Genomic DNA, 17500 nt, shown 5'->3' with positions numbered 1-17500 from the left:
CTGTTCCTGACATGCATGTTGTTGTGTTCATTCTCTGATGTACAAGGTTATTATTCATGTTTAGCATTTCTCATTTGGTTTTTGTTTTTATTTTATTTACATTTAATATATATTTAAAGTGGGTAAGTTAGTTTATTTATTTTGTATTATTTTGTCTAAGTCTTTTAATAGCCTGACTATTATTGTGAGATATAATCTATTTTTACTATTTGATATCGACTTAAGTGGTTCATTCATTACATATCTTGTGTCCCGAGTTTGATAATTTTAAATGTTTAGCCATTGTACATGTGGGGTAGTCTGGGGCGACCTAAATAACGTGCTGGGAAAACATAGCCGACATATAAACTCACTACCTATTTTAAACATATAAACTCACTACCCATTTTAAACATATAAACTCGCTACCTATTTTAAACATATAAACTCACTACCTATTTTAAACATATAAACTCACTACCCATTTTAAACATATAAACTCACTACCTATTTTAAACACAGTCAAAATGGAAACCCCAATGAAAAATGTCAGAGATAATACACATGCTTTCTTCTGTGTTTTCTCCTTCTTAGCTTGGTCTTCCTGTGACATACTGGCCCACTTTGTTGTCAACAGATTTCAAAAGGTATGTAAAGTATATGTTTTAGGTTTATGTACCGTATGAAATGTCTTGACTAATCTTTGACGTGTTTTTTTTTCTGTTTGCTCTGTCCCTGTCTGTCCCCCCTTTTGTCCTTTCCTGAAAACAGCTGCCACTCTTATTTATTTTAAAACACAACTAAAGACCTTTCTGTTTGCCAATGTCTTTGATTGATTGATCTGTCCATTTGCATTCATGTTGTTTTATGCATCCTAATGTCATTGTATGATTGTATTAGTGTGTTAACTTTACTTGATGTTCTGTAATTCAAAGCACATTTAATTGCCCCGTTGTTGAAATGTGCTTTACCTTAGTATTAGCTTGACCTTTGGCCCTATACTTGGTTTGCCTGTTTTTTCTCTCTACACCAAACCTCTTAGCCGAAAATAGCAGATCTACAGCTTGTAGATCTACAAATGTTCAGCAAAGTTTAGTTACTAGTTACTTTTCAGATATAAATTATGATATTATGAAACATATTTTTATATATAGGCTATTTGAAAATAGCCGATCTACAAGCTCACAACACGTCGCTTCGCGACGCGTTGTGAGCTTGTAGATACTTTTGGTATTTTAAGTACATTTTGATACCAATACTTTTGTACTTTTACTCAAGTAAATTGTGAAATTCCGGACTTTTACTTGTAACAGAGTAGGCCTATTTCAGCATTGCAGTATTGATACTTTTATTTAAGTAAAACATTTGAGTACTTTTTCCACCACTGCCCCCTTGTAGTAACTCTTTGGACCCCTATAGGGCGGGGTGTTGCAGATCTATGGTTTAAATCATGATGAATAGATATAATCATAACCCTGTTGTGTGTCTTGTGAAGCCAGGTGACTTGGTCCTGGGCGGTTTGTTTCCCATCCATTGTGCTCCATTCTATCCTGTACTGAGCTTCACCTCCAAGCCAGAGGAACTTATCTGCTACGGGTGAGCCAGCACAACTTGACCCATTCAATCCGGGAACGCCTCTCTGTCATTTCAAATGTATTTGGCTACTCAAAAAATAGCAGATATACAAGCTCATATGAGCTCACATGAGCATGTTAGATTTGCTATTTTTGGGAAAAATCGCGAACATGTGTGCAAATCTTTGAATGTATATATTTTCATAAAGCGAACGTTTGTAACTCAAATCTTTGCTTCTGGGGGGGGAGGGGGGGGGGGGGGGGGGGGGTCGCCGGAACAACGTATATTGAGATGGGGGTCCACCACTAAATACATCATTTTGGGTGGTCCTTGACATGAAAAGGTTTGAGAATCACTGATTATAGCAACAGGATTTAGAAGACATTTGTAGAATCCCCCAGAAGCAAAGATTTGAGTTAAAAATGTTCACTTCAAAAGTATATATATATTGAAATATTTGCACACATTTTCAAGATTTTTCTAAAGAAATAGCAGATGTACAAGCTCATAGTGCGGCACTCTGTGCCGCGCATGAGCTTGTAGATCTGCTATTTTTGAGTAGCCCAAAGAAAACTAAAAATGACGCAGATGCGTTCCCGGTCTTAATGGGTTACTCATCGCTGTCTGGTGGAAACCTTCTCTTTGTACGTCCTACTTGGTAATGCTATGTGTCCGACAAAAGTATAGGAAAATAGCCGATCTACAAGCTCACAACACGTCAAGCCTGTTTTATAAATATTGAACCAATTAAAAGGTATTAAAAGAGCCTGTGACTAAATAATAACTACATTGGAGTAATTAAAACGCAGGTTATTTTTTTATTTTTTTATACAACCGTTTCATGAAAAGCAACAGTTGGACATGTGGGTTTCCACCTGACAGAGACATAACACAGATAACAGGGAACTTACATTAATTTACAGTATGCTGTATGTTTCTGCAAATAATGCATATTTAAAGGTTCAATGAGTGTTTTTTTTACTCTAAAGTAATCATTACTATAGAGTGTTTGTTCAGTAGCAGTGTTAAATAGCTCTATATTGTGATAGTACTCATTGCTATAGAGTGTTTGTTCAGTAACAGTGTTAAATAGCTCTATATTGTGATAGCACTCATTGCTATAGAGTGTTTGTTCAGTAACAGTGTTAAATAGCTCTATATTGTGATAGTACTCATTGCTATAGAGTGTTTGTTCAGTAACAGTGTTAAATAGCTCTATATTGTGATAGCACTCATTGCTATAGAGTGTTTGTTCAGTAACAGTGTTAAATAGCTCTATATTGTGATAGTAATCATTGCTATAGAGTGCTTGTTCAGTAGCAGTGTTAAATAGCTTTATATTGTGATAGTACTCATTGCTATAGAGTGTTTGTTCAGTAACAGTGTTAAATAGCTCTATATTGTGATAGTAATCATTGCTATAGAGTGTTTGTTCAGTAGCAGTGTTAAATAGCTCTATATTGTGACAGTAATCATTGCTATAGAGTGTTTGTTCAGTAACAGTGTTAACTAGCTCTATATTGTGATAGTAATCATTGCTACATAGTATTTGATGTTCAGTAACAGTGTTAAATAGCTCTATATTGTGATAGTAATCATTGCTATAGAGTGTTTGTTCAGTAACAGTGTTAAATAGCTCTATATTGTGATAGTAATCATTGCTATAGAGTGTTTGTTCAGTAGCAGTGTTAAATAGCTCTATATTGTGATAGTAATCATTGCTACAGAGTATTTGATGTTCAGTAACAGAGGTCTCCATGTCTCTCCAGCTCTTAAGTAAACAGAACATACATTTCAGGTGGGATACCAATTTCATCCAATCAGGATTTGTTGGTTTAAATTGTGTACTGTTTCAGTTCCAGTTCTCTCTCCTGATTGGATGAATACTTGACCTGAAAATGATAGTAATAGTAATTTGTATTGTGTGTATAGATTTGAAGTCCTAGGTTATCCTATAGTTTCAAATGTACAGAATGTTATTTAGATAGCATGTTGTCTAGACAGATGCTAGGTTCCTTGTTTACCTGGTATCATATAGTATCATATCAATGTACAGATTATATTATTGTGTGTTTGCTGCAGCAGCAGCAGCGAGCACACTATAGATATCATCACTATTTATAGACTATATTCACCTAAAAACTTTGGCACCCTACTCCTCCTACATACTTCCACTTAGAAACTCCATTCAAACTGTAAAAAACAGCTTACTGTGGACACGTATGCTTGTACTTTTCACTTTACGTTTAAAAACGTTGCCACCTCCCTATTCCTTCATACGTTCACTTACAAACTCAATTCACAATTAAAATAATTAACCTTACTGTGGACACGCATGCTTGATATGTTTACTTTGAAATCATGTGTAGAATTTATTTATATTTAACTTTAACCGCCCAATGCATTGTCAATGACCATGGCCATTTAAAGGGTAGCAACAGCAAAGAACACATGAATCTATACCTGTTACAATGCTCTATACCGCAGGGAGCCAGATTGCTCATATGCTGAGATGAGGATTTGATCCCATGTCATTGTGGTCCAGAGTCAAGAGCTCTTCCAACTGAGCTACCCAGACACAAGAAACAATGTACATTGACGTTGCATGAACGTACACATTTTACACTACAGTACATACATATATTTTTACATCACCATGTTTGCACAGGTCTGATCTCCGATTACATCCAAAGATCTAACTGTGTGATGTATAGGTTTTGAGTTAAGTCCATTAATATCAATCCATGTCCCTCTGCACTCTACCAATTAGTACAGCTGTTGATCTCTAGCCTGTCAGCAATTGGCTGCTCAGTGCTGCTGCAAAGTAACTAAGTACATTTACTCAAGTACTATACAAGTGCTTACAATGCACAGTATAATTTTTAGGTACTTTTACTTTAGTTTCCATTTTTGTTACTTCCACTCCACTACAATTACAGCATTTGACAGCTTTAGTTACTTGTAACTTTGCCGATTTTGTTATTAATACAAAACCTACTGTAACCACATACAGCCGATCTACAATGTGACGCGTTATGAGCTTGTAGATCTGCTATTTTCTGAAAATTTGAGTACTTTTACTTTGGTACTCAAAGCATATTTTGATGCTAAAACGTTTGTACATTTCAAGCTCCAAAAGTCCCACCCCTCACTCACACACCCCATACTCAACCACCACCCCACATGACATACACCCCTCTGTCATACTTTGACTATTCAAAAAAAGCCGATCTACAATGTGATGCGTTGTGAGCTTGTAGAGCTGCTATTTTGGAACACACTAATGGTGTGTATTTGTCAACATAACCCCACACAACTGTGGGGAAATAAGTTGCAATGATACACAGTTGGAAACTCAGGCTTTAATTGTCTCTGCCAGGCTGAAAGGCATGGCGAGAGAGTATGTTTTACCCCCTGTCCGTCCGTGTGTGTGTCCTGTCCGTCCGTTAGCAGCTAATCTCCGGCACCGTTGGCCCGGCCGCTGCGAAACTGTGCACACACACTCCCTGGATGCCAATTCAGAACCTCTGCCCCAGATTTTTCAGATTGGCCTGTTATAGCGCCACCAGGAGGCCGATTTGTGCATCCTACAGATTTTGTCCAAACATCACACAAATCGGTACACAGTGGCCCTCATTTATCAACGGAGCGTAAAAAACGGCTTATATTTTTCCATATATTCGGCCGTACACCAACGTCAAAGTCACATTTATCAAAGGATCCTATACAGCCAATCCTAGCGTACATCAGGTCGGAGCTTTGATAAATCTCACGTCTGAAAACGAGCATCATTTAAATAATACGGCCTTGAATATTCTCAAAACACCCCGATTTTACAACATGAAGAACCATAATACGACCAAACACATCATGAAAAGCCAATAAGAAAGAGTTTCCCCCGCTCGCCTCGCCACACATGCACAGCACACGCCTCTCTGGCTCTCTCACACACACACACACACACACACACACGCGCACACACACGCACGCAAACACTCACGCACGCACGCACGCACGCACGCACGCACGCACGCACGCACGCACGCACGCACGCACACACACACACACACACACACACACACACACACACATTCGTAGCGCTACAATCTTTGTCACATAGGCTTGTAGCCTACATGAATGACATATTATGATACCAATCACATAGCCATGAATGGAATACGTTTGTATATTGATTTATTTAACCCATACCGAGCAGTGCACAAGCAGTCATGTAGGATATTCCCCGTGAGACTCGGGCGGCCGGCAGTGATCCTGTGCTGCCTCGTTGATAAGAGATCAGATCGTCAGGTTTATATCTTTAACCCAGCCAGGTTGTGTACCTACATAACTCTCTATGACATAACTCCATAACACAGGACAAGCTACTGTAAGTTTGTTTCCCATATTCCATCCTGATTGCCTAAGATTGGCTTCCAAAGTTTGCAGGATTGGTCCGTTTTGAACAAAATGCCTCAAATCATGAACGCAGCTTGCAATTTCCGTAAAATTTCACACGCACATTTCTATTAGGCCGAGGTAGAAATGCCACCCTTTTCACATTGGCCTGCTATAGCGCCACCAGCAGGTCTAATTTTGCAAAACACATTTTTGTAACAAAATGCCTCAAATCATGAATGCAGTGTCCGATTCCAGTGAAAAGCCCTTAAACAAATGACACCCTTTTCACATTGGCCTATTATAGCGGCACCAGGAGGCCAAAAAAAAAAAAAAAAAAAGTTGATTCTGCTGCTGATGCTAATTTGATTGATGCTAACTTAGTCCACCAATTAAACATTCCAGTCACCCCTGTTGATAAACCTTCTTAGGCCAGTGCTCTCGGTGGAAGGTCCATTGATTTGGTAACTCAGTCAATGGTTCCTGTTAAGCTCTGTATCTCAGGCAACCACTGTGAGGCTATTTCACTGCACCTTATTAATTCACCTCATGTACCAGTCATTTTCGGACGTCCCTGGCTTGCTTTGCATAATTCCTCCATAGACTGGTCGAGTTGAAAGATCACCTCCTGGGGGCAATATTGTCTTTCTAAGTGGCTAAGGTCGGCTCAACCCCATTCTCCCGGAGCCTGCTCCTTCCAACTACTCTCCAGACCTGTCAAGGGTCCGCCCGAATACTGGGACTTGAGGGAGGTCTTCAACAAGTCTCGGGTCACGTCTTTACCTCCACATCGTCCTTATGACTGCCCTATCAAACTGCTTCCAGATACTTCTCCTCCCTGTGGTCACCTGTACTCATGGTGTGCCCCTGAGCCCCTTCTTTGTGGGGAAGAAGGGTGGGGTGTTACGGCCCTTCATCGATCACCGGGGCTTGAATGACATCACCATCAAGAACCGCTACCTACTCCTTCTCATCTCCTCTGCTTTTGAGCGTGTCCAGAAAGCCTCTATCTTCACTATACCCGATCTTCGCAATGCTTACCACCTGGTCCGAATCCGAGAAGGCGACGAGTGGAAAACCGCATTCAACACCCCCAGCGGCCACTACGAGTACCTCATGCCCTTCGGCCTCACGATCGATCCTGCAGTCTTTCAAGCTCTTGTCAACGATGTCCTCCAGGACATGTTGCACCGGTTAGTTTTTGTCTATTTAGATGACATCTTGGTCTTTTCCAGTACCCCGCAAGATCACACTCGTCACGTGCAACAGGTGCTCCAGCACCTTCTGGAGAATCGCGTCTTTGTGAAAGCGGATACTTGTGCTTTCCACCAAACCACTGTCCCTTTCTTGGGCTGCCGACAGCGTCCATATGGACCCAGAGAAGATTAGAGCGGTTGTGGAGTGGCCCCAGCCCAGTAACCGGAAGGGTATTCAGGGCTTCCTCGGTTTCGCCAAATGTTATAGCGGTTTCGTGTGGAACTACAGCATCTCGGACGGATTAGGCTCCTTTCACTGCTCTCACCTTTTCCAAAGTGCTATACGTCTGGTCATCTGTCCTGATCAATCCGGAGCAAACGCACCAGTTCATTGTTGAGGTGCTATCCCAGCGGTGCTAGTCTCGCGTCACCAGACTACTATTCCACAATCTCTGAATGCTATATAGAGTCTGGAACTCCACTTCCCGAAAGCTGTGTAACGGAAGTTGTTCAGACCGGAAAGACATTCGACCAATCACGACGCGGTGCCCGCGGACCTGTAGTCCTAGTGGAAACAGAACCGAGGCGGAAGCATAGTCATAGGAGCGGTAGATTCATGTTATTTGTGCGAGGATTGTTTATCACAGAAAACTGAGAAAGGTATCATGGAATTAACGCCGAAAAAACTGTGAAAGAAGACACTAGTAGACGATAAACGATATTTATGAGATTCGTTGATTCCAGTCGGACTCCTTTGCGCCACTGCACAATGCTGAAACGGACGTGGGTAGGGGAGGGGCATCCGCTTTCCCCTTACACATGATCAGAGCTTCCGAGTCCCAGACTGTATGTCGGAAACATTTGTAAATTGTGGGAGGCAACAGTCTGGCCATGCGAGACTACAGCGGTGCTGTCCCAGCGCTCCTCTGAAGACCACCGAGTCCACCCCTATGCCTTTTTCTCCTGTAAACTTGTCCTCGCGGAGAGAAATTACGACATTGGGCATTGGGAATTGTTGGCCGTGAAGTTAGCCCTTGAAGAGTGGAGATATTGGCTGGAGGGTGCCGAACAACCGTTTATTGTCTGGACGGATCACAAGAACCTGGAGTACATTAAAACAGCTAAGCGGCTCAACTCCCGCCAGGCCTGTTTTTCTCCAGGTTCAACTTTACTCTGTCTCATCGCCCTGGGTCCAAGAAAACAAAACCTGATGCTCTCTCTCGCATGTTCAGTCTCACGCCAGAGAGCCACCGTCCTGAGCCCATCCTACCTTCCAACTACACATGGGCTCTTGTCTTGGGAGGTGGAAGCGGTGGTTCGTAACGTTCAACGTCAGCACCCCGACCCTGGGAATGGACCTCCAAACTGGCTGTTTGTGCCGGACCTGTTCCCGTGTGCTACAGTGGGGGCACTCGTCTAACCTTGATTGCCATCCTGGTATGAATCGCACCCTTTCCTTTTTGAAACAATGTTTTTGGTGGCCTTCCATGAGGAAAGTTGGCCATTCATTTGTTGCAGCCTACCCAGTCTGTGCCCAGAATAAAACATCTCGCCAGCCCCCACCTGGCCTTCTGCTACCACTCCCTGTCCCGCACCGCCCTTGGTCTCACATCTCGTTGGACTTTGTCAACGGTCTTCCACCGTCGGACGGCAACACGGCCATTCTGAGCATTGTGGACCGTTTTTCTAAGTCTGCCCAATTCATTGCCCTTCCCAAGATCCCTACTGCCAAGCTACTGGTTCAGCATGTCATCCGCCTTCATGGCTTCCCTGTTGACGTGGTCTCGGATCGGGGGCCCCAGTTCACCTCTGGGTTCTGGAGAGACTTCTGCACCCAACGGGCAATTCCCATTTAGGATAGTGGATAAGATGTCGTTACACTGGCATGTCTTTATTTTTTTATGTCTTGGGTATAATTGTCACAGGTCACAGTGTATGTAATGAGCAATTAGTAATTAGTAATATCAATTAGTAATGTATATGTAGATTTGACGTCCTAGGTTTCAGACGGTCGCAGGTCATGGCGTTCGCCGTGGACGAGATCAACGGAGACCCCGCCCTCCTGCCCAACGTGACGCTGGGGTACCGCCTCTACGACACCTGCTGCATCTTTCGGGGCATGGGCGACAAAGCCGCCGTATCATTGGTCAGCGGCAGGGAGGCGCACGTCCGATTGAACGAAAACTGTGACGGCTCCCCTCCGGTGGTGGGAGTTGTGGGCCCGGAGTCGTCGACGCAGTCCATCGCCCTGTCAAATTTACTAGGTCTGTACCAAATACCTCTGGTAAGTAATCTATACGTATTAAGTGTGCCTGCCATGCCAATGGCCAAACACTTATTGTAATCCGCCATACTTAATAATATTTATTTATTCTTTCCGCGAAATTCGTCCCAAACCGTTCCTTTTTGATTATTATTTAAAATAAGGTTTTAAAATTGTGAAAATAGCCGATCTACAAGTTCACAACGCCTCGCAATGGCGTTTTGAGCTTGTAGATCTGCTATTTTCACTTCATCAAGTAGAGCATTCATTTACAAATAAATAAATTGAGACATGAGGTTTCTGCCTGACAGCAACAATATATTTTGTACATTTTGATGGTCAGTCATTTTAATAAATGAATATATTACATAATATCTTGTACATTTGTCAGGTCAGTTATTTTGCCACCTGTTCGTGTCTGAGTGACCGTCAGCAGTTCCCTTCCTTCTTCAGAACCATCCCAAGTGACGCCTTCCAGGTATAATGAACACAAACTTGTCCATGTTATAGCACTGTGTTAACTTCCAGGTGCTAATGAACAGATTGCACTAACTAGTCCATGTTTCAGTATTGTAGGCCTGCCTCCTGAAAGGTGTTAATTCTAATAGTCAGTGGAAGAACCCCTTTATTTTTATCTGTGGTAAAAAGACCCCCTTTCTTTTTTATCTGTGGTAAAAAGATGCCCTTTCTTTTTTATCTGTGGTAAAAAGATGCCCTTTCTTTTTTATCTGTGGTAAAAAGAAAAGACAAACATGTGCTGTTACCTGGTAGTAGATGTTCCGCCCACTTGACAAACATTACTCTCTAGTGGGTGTAATGGGTATTGCATTATGGCCTTTCATTACGGGAGCTGATGGTCTCTGTTGGCACGGTGCCAGAACAGAATGATTAGACCTTTTTCTTCCCTATTCATTGTGAAATGTAGGAGATGAACTGATCTGACTGTGTGAATAATCTATGAGATGAACTGATCTGACTGTGTGAATAATCTAACCGGAACCCGCACCCGGAACCACAGGGTTTTTTCCTCTTTTTTTTTCTCAGTAGGCGTGGCCTAGACCGGATCACACGGCCATTTAGAAACAAATACCAGGCTTTCCTCCGAGATGGAAAGTCTGGTTACGTGAGGTTAATGCTCTCATGCACCCAACAGCATCACCTACAGGTCATCATACACACCTCATATAGGACCATCAGGTCATTCTTTAACCATCAGGTCATTCTTTAACCATCAGGTCAGAGCCATGCAGCACATCATGAAGAGGTTTGGATGGACCTGGGTGGGACTGGTGGTCAGTGATGATGCTGATGGACGCAACGCTGCCAGATCCTTAAAGGTACGGCAACACGTTATTTTACACAATGGATATTAAAATAATTTGGACGGTAGCACTTTCGGGGGCTCATATCCCCCGACGGGTAAGGTCTACTTTTTGTCTCAGCATGTGCGCTAGCTTGAAAGGAGGGGGTGTTTGGGAGGCAGCACCCTACAGTTTATGGGGCAGAGACTCAGAGTATCTCAGCAACACTGAAAGCGCTAACTCTCATTGTTCGTGTCATGAGTAAATGAGCCAATAAGCAGCCCGCAATGAGGGATTTTCCAGACACCCGACTCCCAAAGCTCAGTTAGCTCACTGACAGTCACACACAGCAACGAGAGGGGGAGAGAGAGCAAAGTGGGAGCAGGACAGCAGAATCACCGTAATTTCTCAAATAAATCGCCCTGTCTTTCATATAGAGGGTATGCGTGTGACATCATCATCAAACCCGGAAGTTATGCAGGAATGCCTACTGAGAGTCAAAAAAATACTTTCTGGCCTTGACAGCCCATGCATCCAAATGTTGCTTTGCCACTCGCTTTGCCACTCGATGTGCCATTAACTTTAAGCATGCGCATACCCTCTATTTATTCCCCGACCTCAAAATACTGAACAAATTGCGTCCCGTACCAGTTCAATATGGGACGCGTCGTTTAGTTTCCAAAAACGGGACGATTCCATATTTTACGGGACGGTTGGTAACCCTACGCAGCAAGCTGACAATTATCAATGCCTGATTTTCTTTCCAAGCCAGTGCCAGCGAATGCAAAATCCCAAGTCACCAGAAGTGTGTGGGATTATGCTGCGAGGACATAAGATCATTCCAAACGGTGGCTGGAGGACGATTTCTCATTTTCTAGTGTGATGTGTGTGTTCTTGACTTCTTGTGGCTTTGTTATAATCAGAGTGCGAGAGAGTGCAGCTGCTGGGCACAACAGTGAAAGCGCACGCTCGAAAATAATGAATTCATAATAATAAATAAATAAAAAGGTGTCGGGCTTCGGGTCGGGCTCAAGCTGTAAAATTGCGCCACCTATCGGACCAGGGCCCAGGGCCGGTCTAAGGCCCACATTTTCGGCATGTGCAGGGTCCTAATAGAGGTTCTAACCCTGGTTGTTCTACCTTCCCAGTCTGACCTGGAGCGGTCTGGTGTGGCCTGTCTGGCCTACATAGAAGTTTTCCCCGCAGACAGTGACCCCACAGAGCTGCAGAGGATCGTCTCTGTCATGAAGACTTCTACAGCCAGAGTGGTGGCTGTGTTCGAACTGGGAGGACACTTGAGGAGGATGATGGCTGAGGTATGTTTATTAACTGTTAATGTGTTTGAACTGGGAGCACACATGAGGAAGATGATGGACGATGTATGTTCATCTAACACCTGATAAATTGTTAATTAACCGTTAATTAAAATAGACGATTTTTGGAGTGCGACACCTATAGGCACAGCCAAGCATAAAATGACTTGTCTTAGTTCTACTGGATCTCATTTTAGTCTAGTTTTTATTTGTTGACAAAATTAGCAGTATATTTAGTCCTACTTTTTGCCATTGTAGACTCGTTTTCATTTAGTTTTTTGTTGAAAAAAATGTAGTCTACGAACTTTTTATCATAGTTTTAGTCGACAAAATTAACCCTGCTAATAGTGTAACTATAGTATAACGTGTTGAACTCAACAGGTAATAAGGCAGAACCTGACAGGACTACAGTGGATGGCCAGTGTGTCCTGGGCCACGTTTCCCGACTTCCATACTCCTAAATTCATGCCGTACCTGACAGGCACCCTGGGGATCGCCGTCCGTCGCGCGGAGATCCCGGGACTCAAGGACTTCCTGTTGAAACTCCATCCTGAGGACCCTGACAACAGCCATGAAAATAACATAGTGAGTCTGTTTGTTTTCATTTACTGTTTAAGAGATGCTTTACACAATTAAGAAAGAAAAAATAACTTAAAGGCATTGTAGGGAACATTAAGCCTAAATTCAAAAAATATTTATATATATTTTTTTTGCATTTTTTCCCCTCTATCAGCCACTATATAATGATGCTGGGGTGTTTTCCTGCATTGAAACACAGTACTCTTTCTGAAACCCCTATTTTCCCTGCATTGTTTATGTTTGTGCAGTTCGTTTCCCGGCCACCAGGGGGTGATGCCTCCATAGACTTCCATAGACTTCCTTACGTCCCGGACAAACATAACAACAACAACAACAATAGGGAAAATAGGGTTTTCAGAAAGAGGCCTGTTTTTCAATGCAGGAAAACACCCCAGCATCATTATATAGTGGCTGATAGAAGGGGAAAAATGCAAAAAATATATATATAAATATTTTTTAAATTTAGGCTTAATGTTCCCTACAATGCCTTTAAGGATAAGGATAATTCATTTTAACAGGTCGTTCATGAAAGTCCTTGCGGCCTTGTTTCCAATGAGAACCTGTGAGCAATTAGGGGTTAAGAGTCTTGCTCAGGGACAAATTTCATTTCATCGACACATGCTGGCCTGGCCTGGAATCGAACCTGAGGCAACCAGTGCCTCTGGCTCCCAAGGCGGGCTCACTAACCACTCAGCTATGGCCGCCCCTAACCAGCATAGAAAACATTAAAACTAGAAAACTAGCAAAGAAAACATTGAAATTAAAAGGCCAGCTTGCTGAGGGTCTTGTAGGTGGTGATCAGTATCTTGAAATGTATTGTGTGTTTGACTGGGAGTCAATGAAGGTCATATAGGACTGGGGTGATGTGCTCCCTGGATTGGGTTCTGGTGAGCAGGCGGGCAGCAGAGTTTTACACATACTGTAGTTTCATGGGAACTTTGGAGCTGACACCGTTTAGTAGGAAAGGAAATTACTGTAACACTGTATTTTATTCATGCTTATACAGACTTCATGGTGTTGTTTCTCCTTGCAGGTGAGGCAGTTTTGGGAGCACACGTTTGGGTGTAGGTTTGCCCCCGTCCTGCCAGGCTGGGTGGATGGTGGAGGTGGAGGAAGGCTGTGCACCGGACTAGAGGACCTGGGTGCAGCAGAGACGGCCCTGTTGGACGTGTCTGACCTCAGGGCAGAGTACAACGTCTACAAGGCCGTGTACGCCCTGGCCCACGCCCTGCACGACATGCTGCAGTGTGCCCCGGGAAGAGGGCCATTCCCTGGGCACAGCTGTGCCGGCCTGACCACCGTACAACCGTGGCAGGTGGATTATTCATGTAGGCTCTAGGGCCTATATTGGACATATAGTGACACATTGTGGAGGGAAAAAATGAGTTCCCCTTCATTAATTTCCTTAAAATAACGTAGATGGTTCAAATTCACTCTAATAATGGCGGAGTGTGTATTAATATTATTATGAATTATGATGCTATTTCTAATGTTGACAATCTTGTCTTCGAAGAACGAAGCAAACTCCTCACACTTTGACTGTGAGGGTTGGTGGAGATGCTCGTTGAGGTGGGGGGGATTTAGAAGCCGATCAATAGCGGAGAATAATATCCTGGGGTTGTTGCTATTATTACTTATGGTTTTAGAGAAATAAGCCTGCCTTTCGCAGCATAGAGCTTTGTTGTATGTGTGGATGCAATTAAAGAGGATTTCACAATGGGCTATTAGCTTACTTTTCCTCCAAGCACGCTCAGCTCTGCGGCATTCTCTCTTCAAAAGGCCAGTTTGGTTTGTGGTTTCTTTTAGATTTTCTCAGGTGCTACTACATCTATGGTTGACCTTAATGTATGGTTACAGTTGTTTATCTAGTGAAAATAATAGATCTGCAAGCTCACAACGTGGCACTTCATGCCACGTTGTGAGCTTGCAGATCTGCTATTTGCACTGCTTCTTAAAAATGTGTTTTCTAATTTAGGGAATCCCCCCCCCCCCAACAAAAAAAAATATTCATGAAATTAGTTTTTGAAAAATGTTTGAATTTGTTGTCAACTCTAGAAAATATTTAAAAAATAATAATACATAATGACAAAATTGTAATGGTCACGACCCACTGTTTGGGGAAAAAGTGCTCTACATAGTGTATATTGTATACACTATTATTAGTATTATTTGTTCATCGTCTCATGTCCATAATGTTTCCAGCTCGTGCATTACCTGGAGAAGGTCAGCTTCACCACGTCAGCTGGTGATCATGTATCATTTGATGAGAACGGCGATCCTCTACCAATCTATGATGTCATGAACTGGGCGTGGCTTCCTGACGGAACCGTCAAGCTCCGGAATGTGGGCGGAGTCACGATGTCCGCCTCCGGCGACGCAGAAGTCGTCCTGGACGAAGATATGATCTTCTGGAACTTTGAATCCACCAAGGTCTCTTTATGCTATAATAAATGAGTTCTGGAGCTCATGATGAGAGTGTGTGTTAGTATGTATTATTAACTGATAGTATATTTGATTGCAATTATATAGTTTAAAGCTTTTTTCCTTCTCTGTGAAGTATAATGGAGATGTTCCTGAAACAATGTCTAGTTGTCTAGGTGAGGTGGCTCAGTGTCCAGCTAATTCCATGGAATGTTAATTTGACTTAGACCCGAGTAAAGGTCAATTTAAAGGGTCAAGAGTGACCACAATGGAATGATCTGTGTTTTATTCTTAATGATCGTTTTGTTCTTTTTAATGGATAACAGATGTGTAGGAAGGAGGACCTTAAGTGAATTGTATATGTAAATCTCTCTCAAAAAAATGTCCACTGTGGATGGACATTTTACTAACCCAGACAGACCTGTCCTAATAAACCAAGCTTAGAACGATTCTTGACTCCTCTCCAGTTATTATCAGAACCTGACCACTGAAGTTACGTAGTAACTCGTAGTACGATTTAGTTCGGACCAGGGGTCTAATGTAACAATGCAGATCTATGGTTTAAACTGAAATTGACTGTTGTTATTTTGCTGTGCTGCTGTTCTTCTGGAACCTGGCTGGTTTAATTCATTATTTATCATTTAAAATGACTTATTAATTACATGACTATAATTAACGTACAGGTGTCATTGTTATTGTAGCCTCCTGAGTCAGTGTGCAGTGAGAGCTGTTCCCCTGGGACCCGTGTGGCCAGAAGGAAAGGAGAACCTGTCTGCTGCTTCGACTGCATCGCCTGTTCTGACGGAGAGATCAGCAACCAGACCGGTTGGTTTACTATGCGGTTCTCAACCGAAAATCTCACGTTCGTGCTCCACCCATCTCAAAATCTATTGATTGATGATGACTAACACACACATTGACTGCCTGAGATTAAAACATTGTTTTTCATCCCAATGCCAGCGTTTTTACCTTATATTGACGATCTTTGGACAGTCGTGGGAGCCGCGTTGTAGACACGGAAGTTTACGGCGATCGGCCATTTTGTTCGTATCGCCCGTTGAATAAGGTTCGTTTTCACCAAAGAAAGAACATCGGAGTGGACGGAAGTGACGTTTTTTGGGATGACGTCACATCCGTCCATTCCTTCTTTCAGAGTCAAGGGATCATTCCTAAGTTGTGTTAGAGCGCCCTCTTGTGGAATTTTCAAACACAAAAATGCCTTGGCAGGCATTGTGTTAACATGTCTGCCGTGTCCAGTAGTCATCGTAAATCAATCGATTGTGTTCCAATGTTGATAATTGGAATACTATACGTTAAGTTGATTTGCAGAAAATTACCAAAGTCGCCTAAAATAAGCAGACTTGGCAACAATGACAGTAGTCAAGAAGTAGAAATGTTGTGCCTTTTTAGGACGATACTTTACTTGTCTGTCCCTTTAACCTCAGTGTCTTTTTTAGACTCTACAGAGTGCACCAGTTGTCCAGAGGACTTCTGGTCCAGTCCCCAGCGTGACCACTGTGTCCCCAAGATCATGGAGTTCCTCTCCTACCATGAGGCCCTGGGTATCTCCCTGACGACCATCTCGTTGCTGGGCACACTTTGCTGCGCCATTGTCCTGGGAATCTTCGTCTATCATCGAGACACACCCATGGTACGCGCCAACAACTCGGAACTCAGCTTCCAACTTTTGCTGTCACTGAAACTGTGTTTCTTGTGCTCACTTCTGTTCATCGGACATCCCAGACTGTGGACTTGTCAGCTGAGGCACGCGGCTTTCGGGATCAGCTTTGTGCTGTGCGTCTCGTGTATCCTGGTAAAGACTATGGTGGTGTTGGCTGTGTTCAAGGCTTCCAAGCCTGGGGGTGCAGGCATCATGAAGTGGTTTGGTGCTATGCAGCAAAGAGGAACAGTTCTGGCTCTTACTGCCATCCAGGCAATAATCTGCACAGCCTGGCTTGTGACTGCCTCACCGACTCCACATAAAAACACACAATACCACAGTGATAAGATAGTCTATGAGTGTGAGGTGGGATCAACAGTTGGTTTTGCCGTGTTACTAGGTTATATCGGTTTACTGGCGCTCCTTAGTTTCATCCTAGCGTTCATGGCAAGGAATCTTCCAGACAACTTCAACGAAGCCAAGTTGATCACTTTCAGCATGTTGATCTTCTCTGCCGTGTGGATAGCCTTCGTCCCGGCGTATATCAGCTCTCCGGGCAAATATGCGGATGTAGTGGAGGTGTTTGCTATTTTAGCGTCTAGTTTTGGCCTCTTGGTGGCGCTGTTTGCACCCAAGTGTTATATAATGCTTTTGAAACCCGAGAGAAACACTAAGAAGTCCATCATGGGTCGCAACGCCACCAAGACGTAAGAGTAGAAATGCAATGATAATACTTGTTCTATTTTATAACAATAATATATATGGATATATTTGATTGCTGATAACGTCGTTAGTTAGTTTTGATTGCTTGAATACTG

General features: G+C 42.9%; 2 protein-coding genes across 2 annotated transcripts in view; both read left to right on the top strand.

Annotated features, from left to right (window-relative positions):
- The window catches only part of LOC311050089 (extracellular calcium-sensing receptor-like), a gene marked incomplete at both ends in the record, with an annotated part of 39262 nt that extends 21869 nt beyond the window's left edge, over positions 1-17393 (top strand). Inside the window, 8 exons of the mRNA XM_084064055.1 lie at positions 9800-9886; positions 10644-10745; positions 11858-12025; positions 12404-12607; positions 13635-13916; positions 14804-15031; positions 15724-15847; positions 16480-17393. Of these exons, the coding sequence (XP_083920181.1) occupies positions 9800-9886; positions 10644-10745; positions 11858-12025; positions 12404-12607; positions 13635-13916; positions 14804-15031; positions 15724-15847; positions 16480-17393 (2109 nt within the window). The remainder of the gene's footprint in view (positions 1-9799; positions 9887-10643; positions 10746-11857; positions 12026-12403; positions 12608-13634; positions 13917-14803; positions 15032-15723; positions 15848-16479) is intronic.
- Positions 1-17500, top strand: part of triap1 (TP53 regulated inhibitor of apoptosis 1) — a 311612-nt gene that overhangs the window by 288642 nt on the left and 5470 nt on the right. The gene's annotated exons all lie outside the window — the stretch shown is intronic.

This window comes from Gymnoscopelus microlampas (assembly GCF_963454915.1).
Source record: "Gymnoscopelus microlampas genome assembly, chromosome: 8".
NCBI classification, from domain to species: Eukaryota; Metazoa; Chordata; class Actinopteri; order Myctophiformes; family Myctophidae; genus Gymnoscopelus; species Gymnoscopelus microlampas.
The sequence above is the reverse complement of the archived record's forward strand: the minus strand, read 5'-3'. Positions and strand labels throughout refer to the sequence as shown.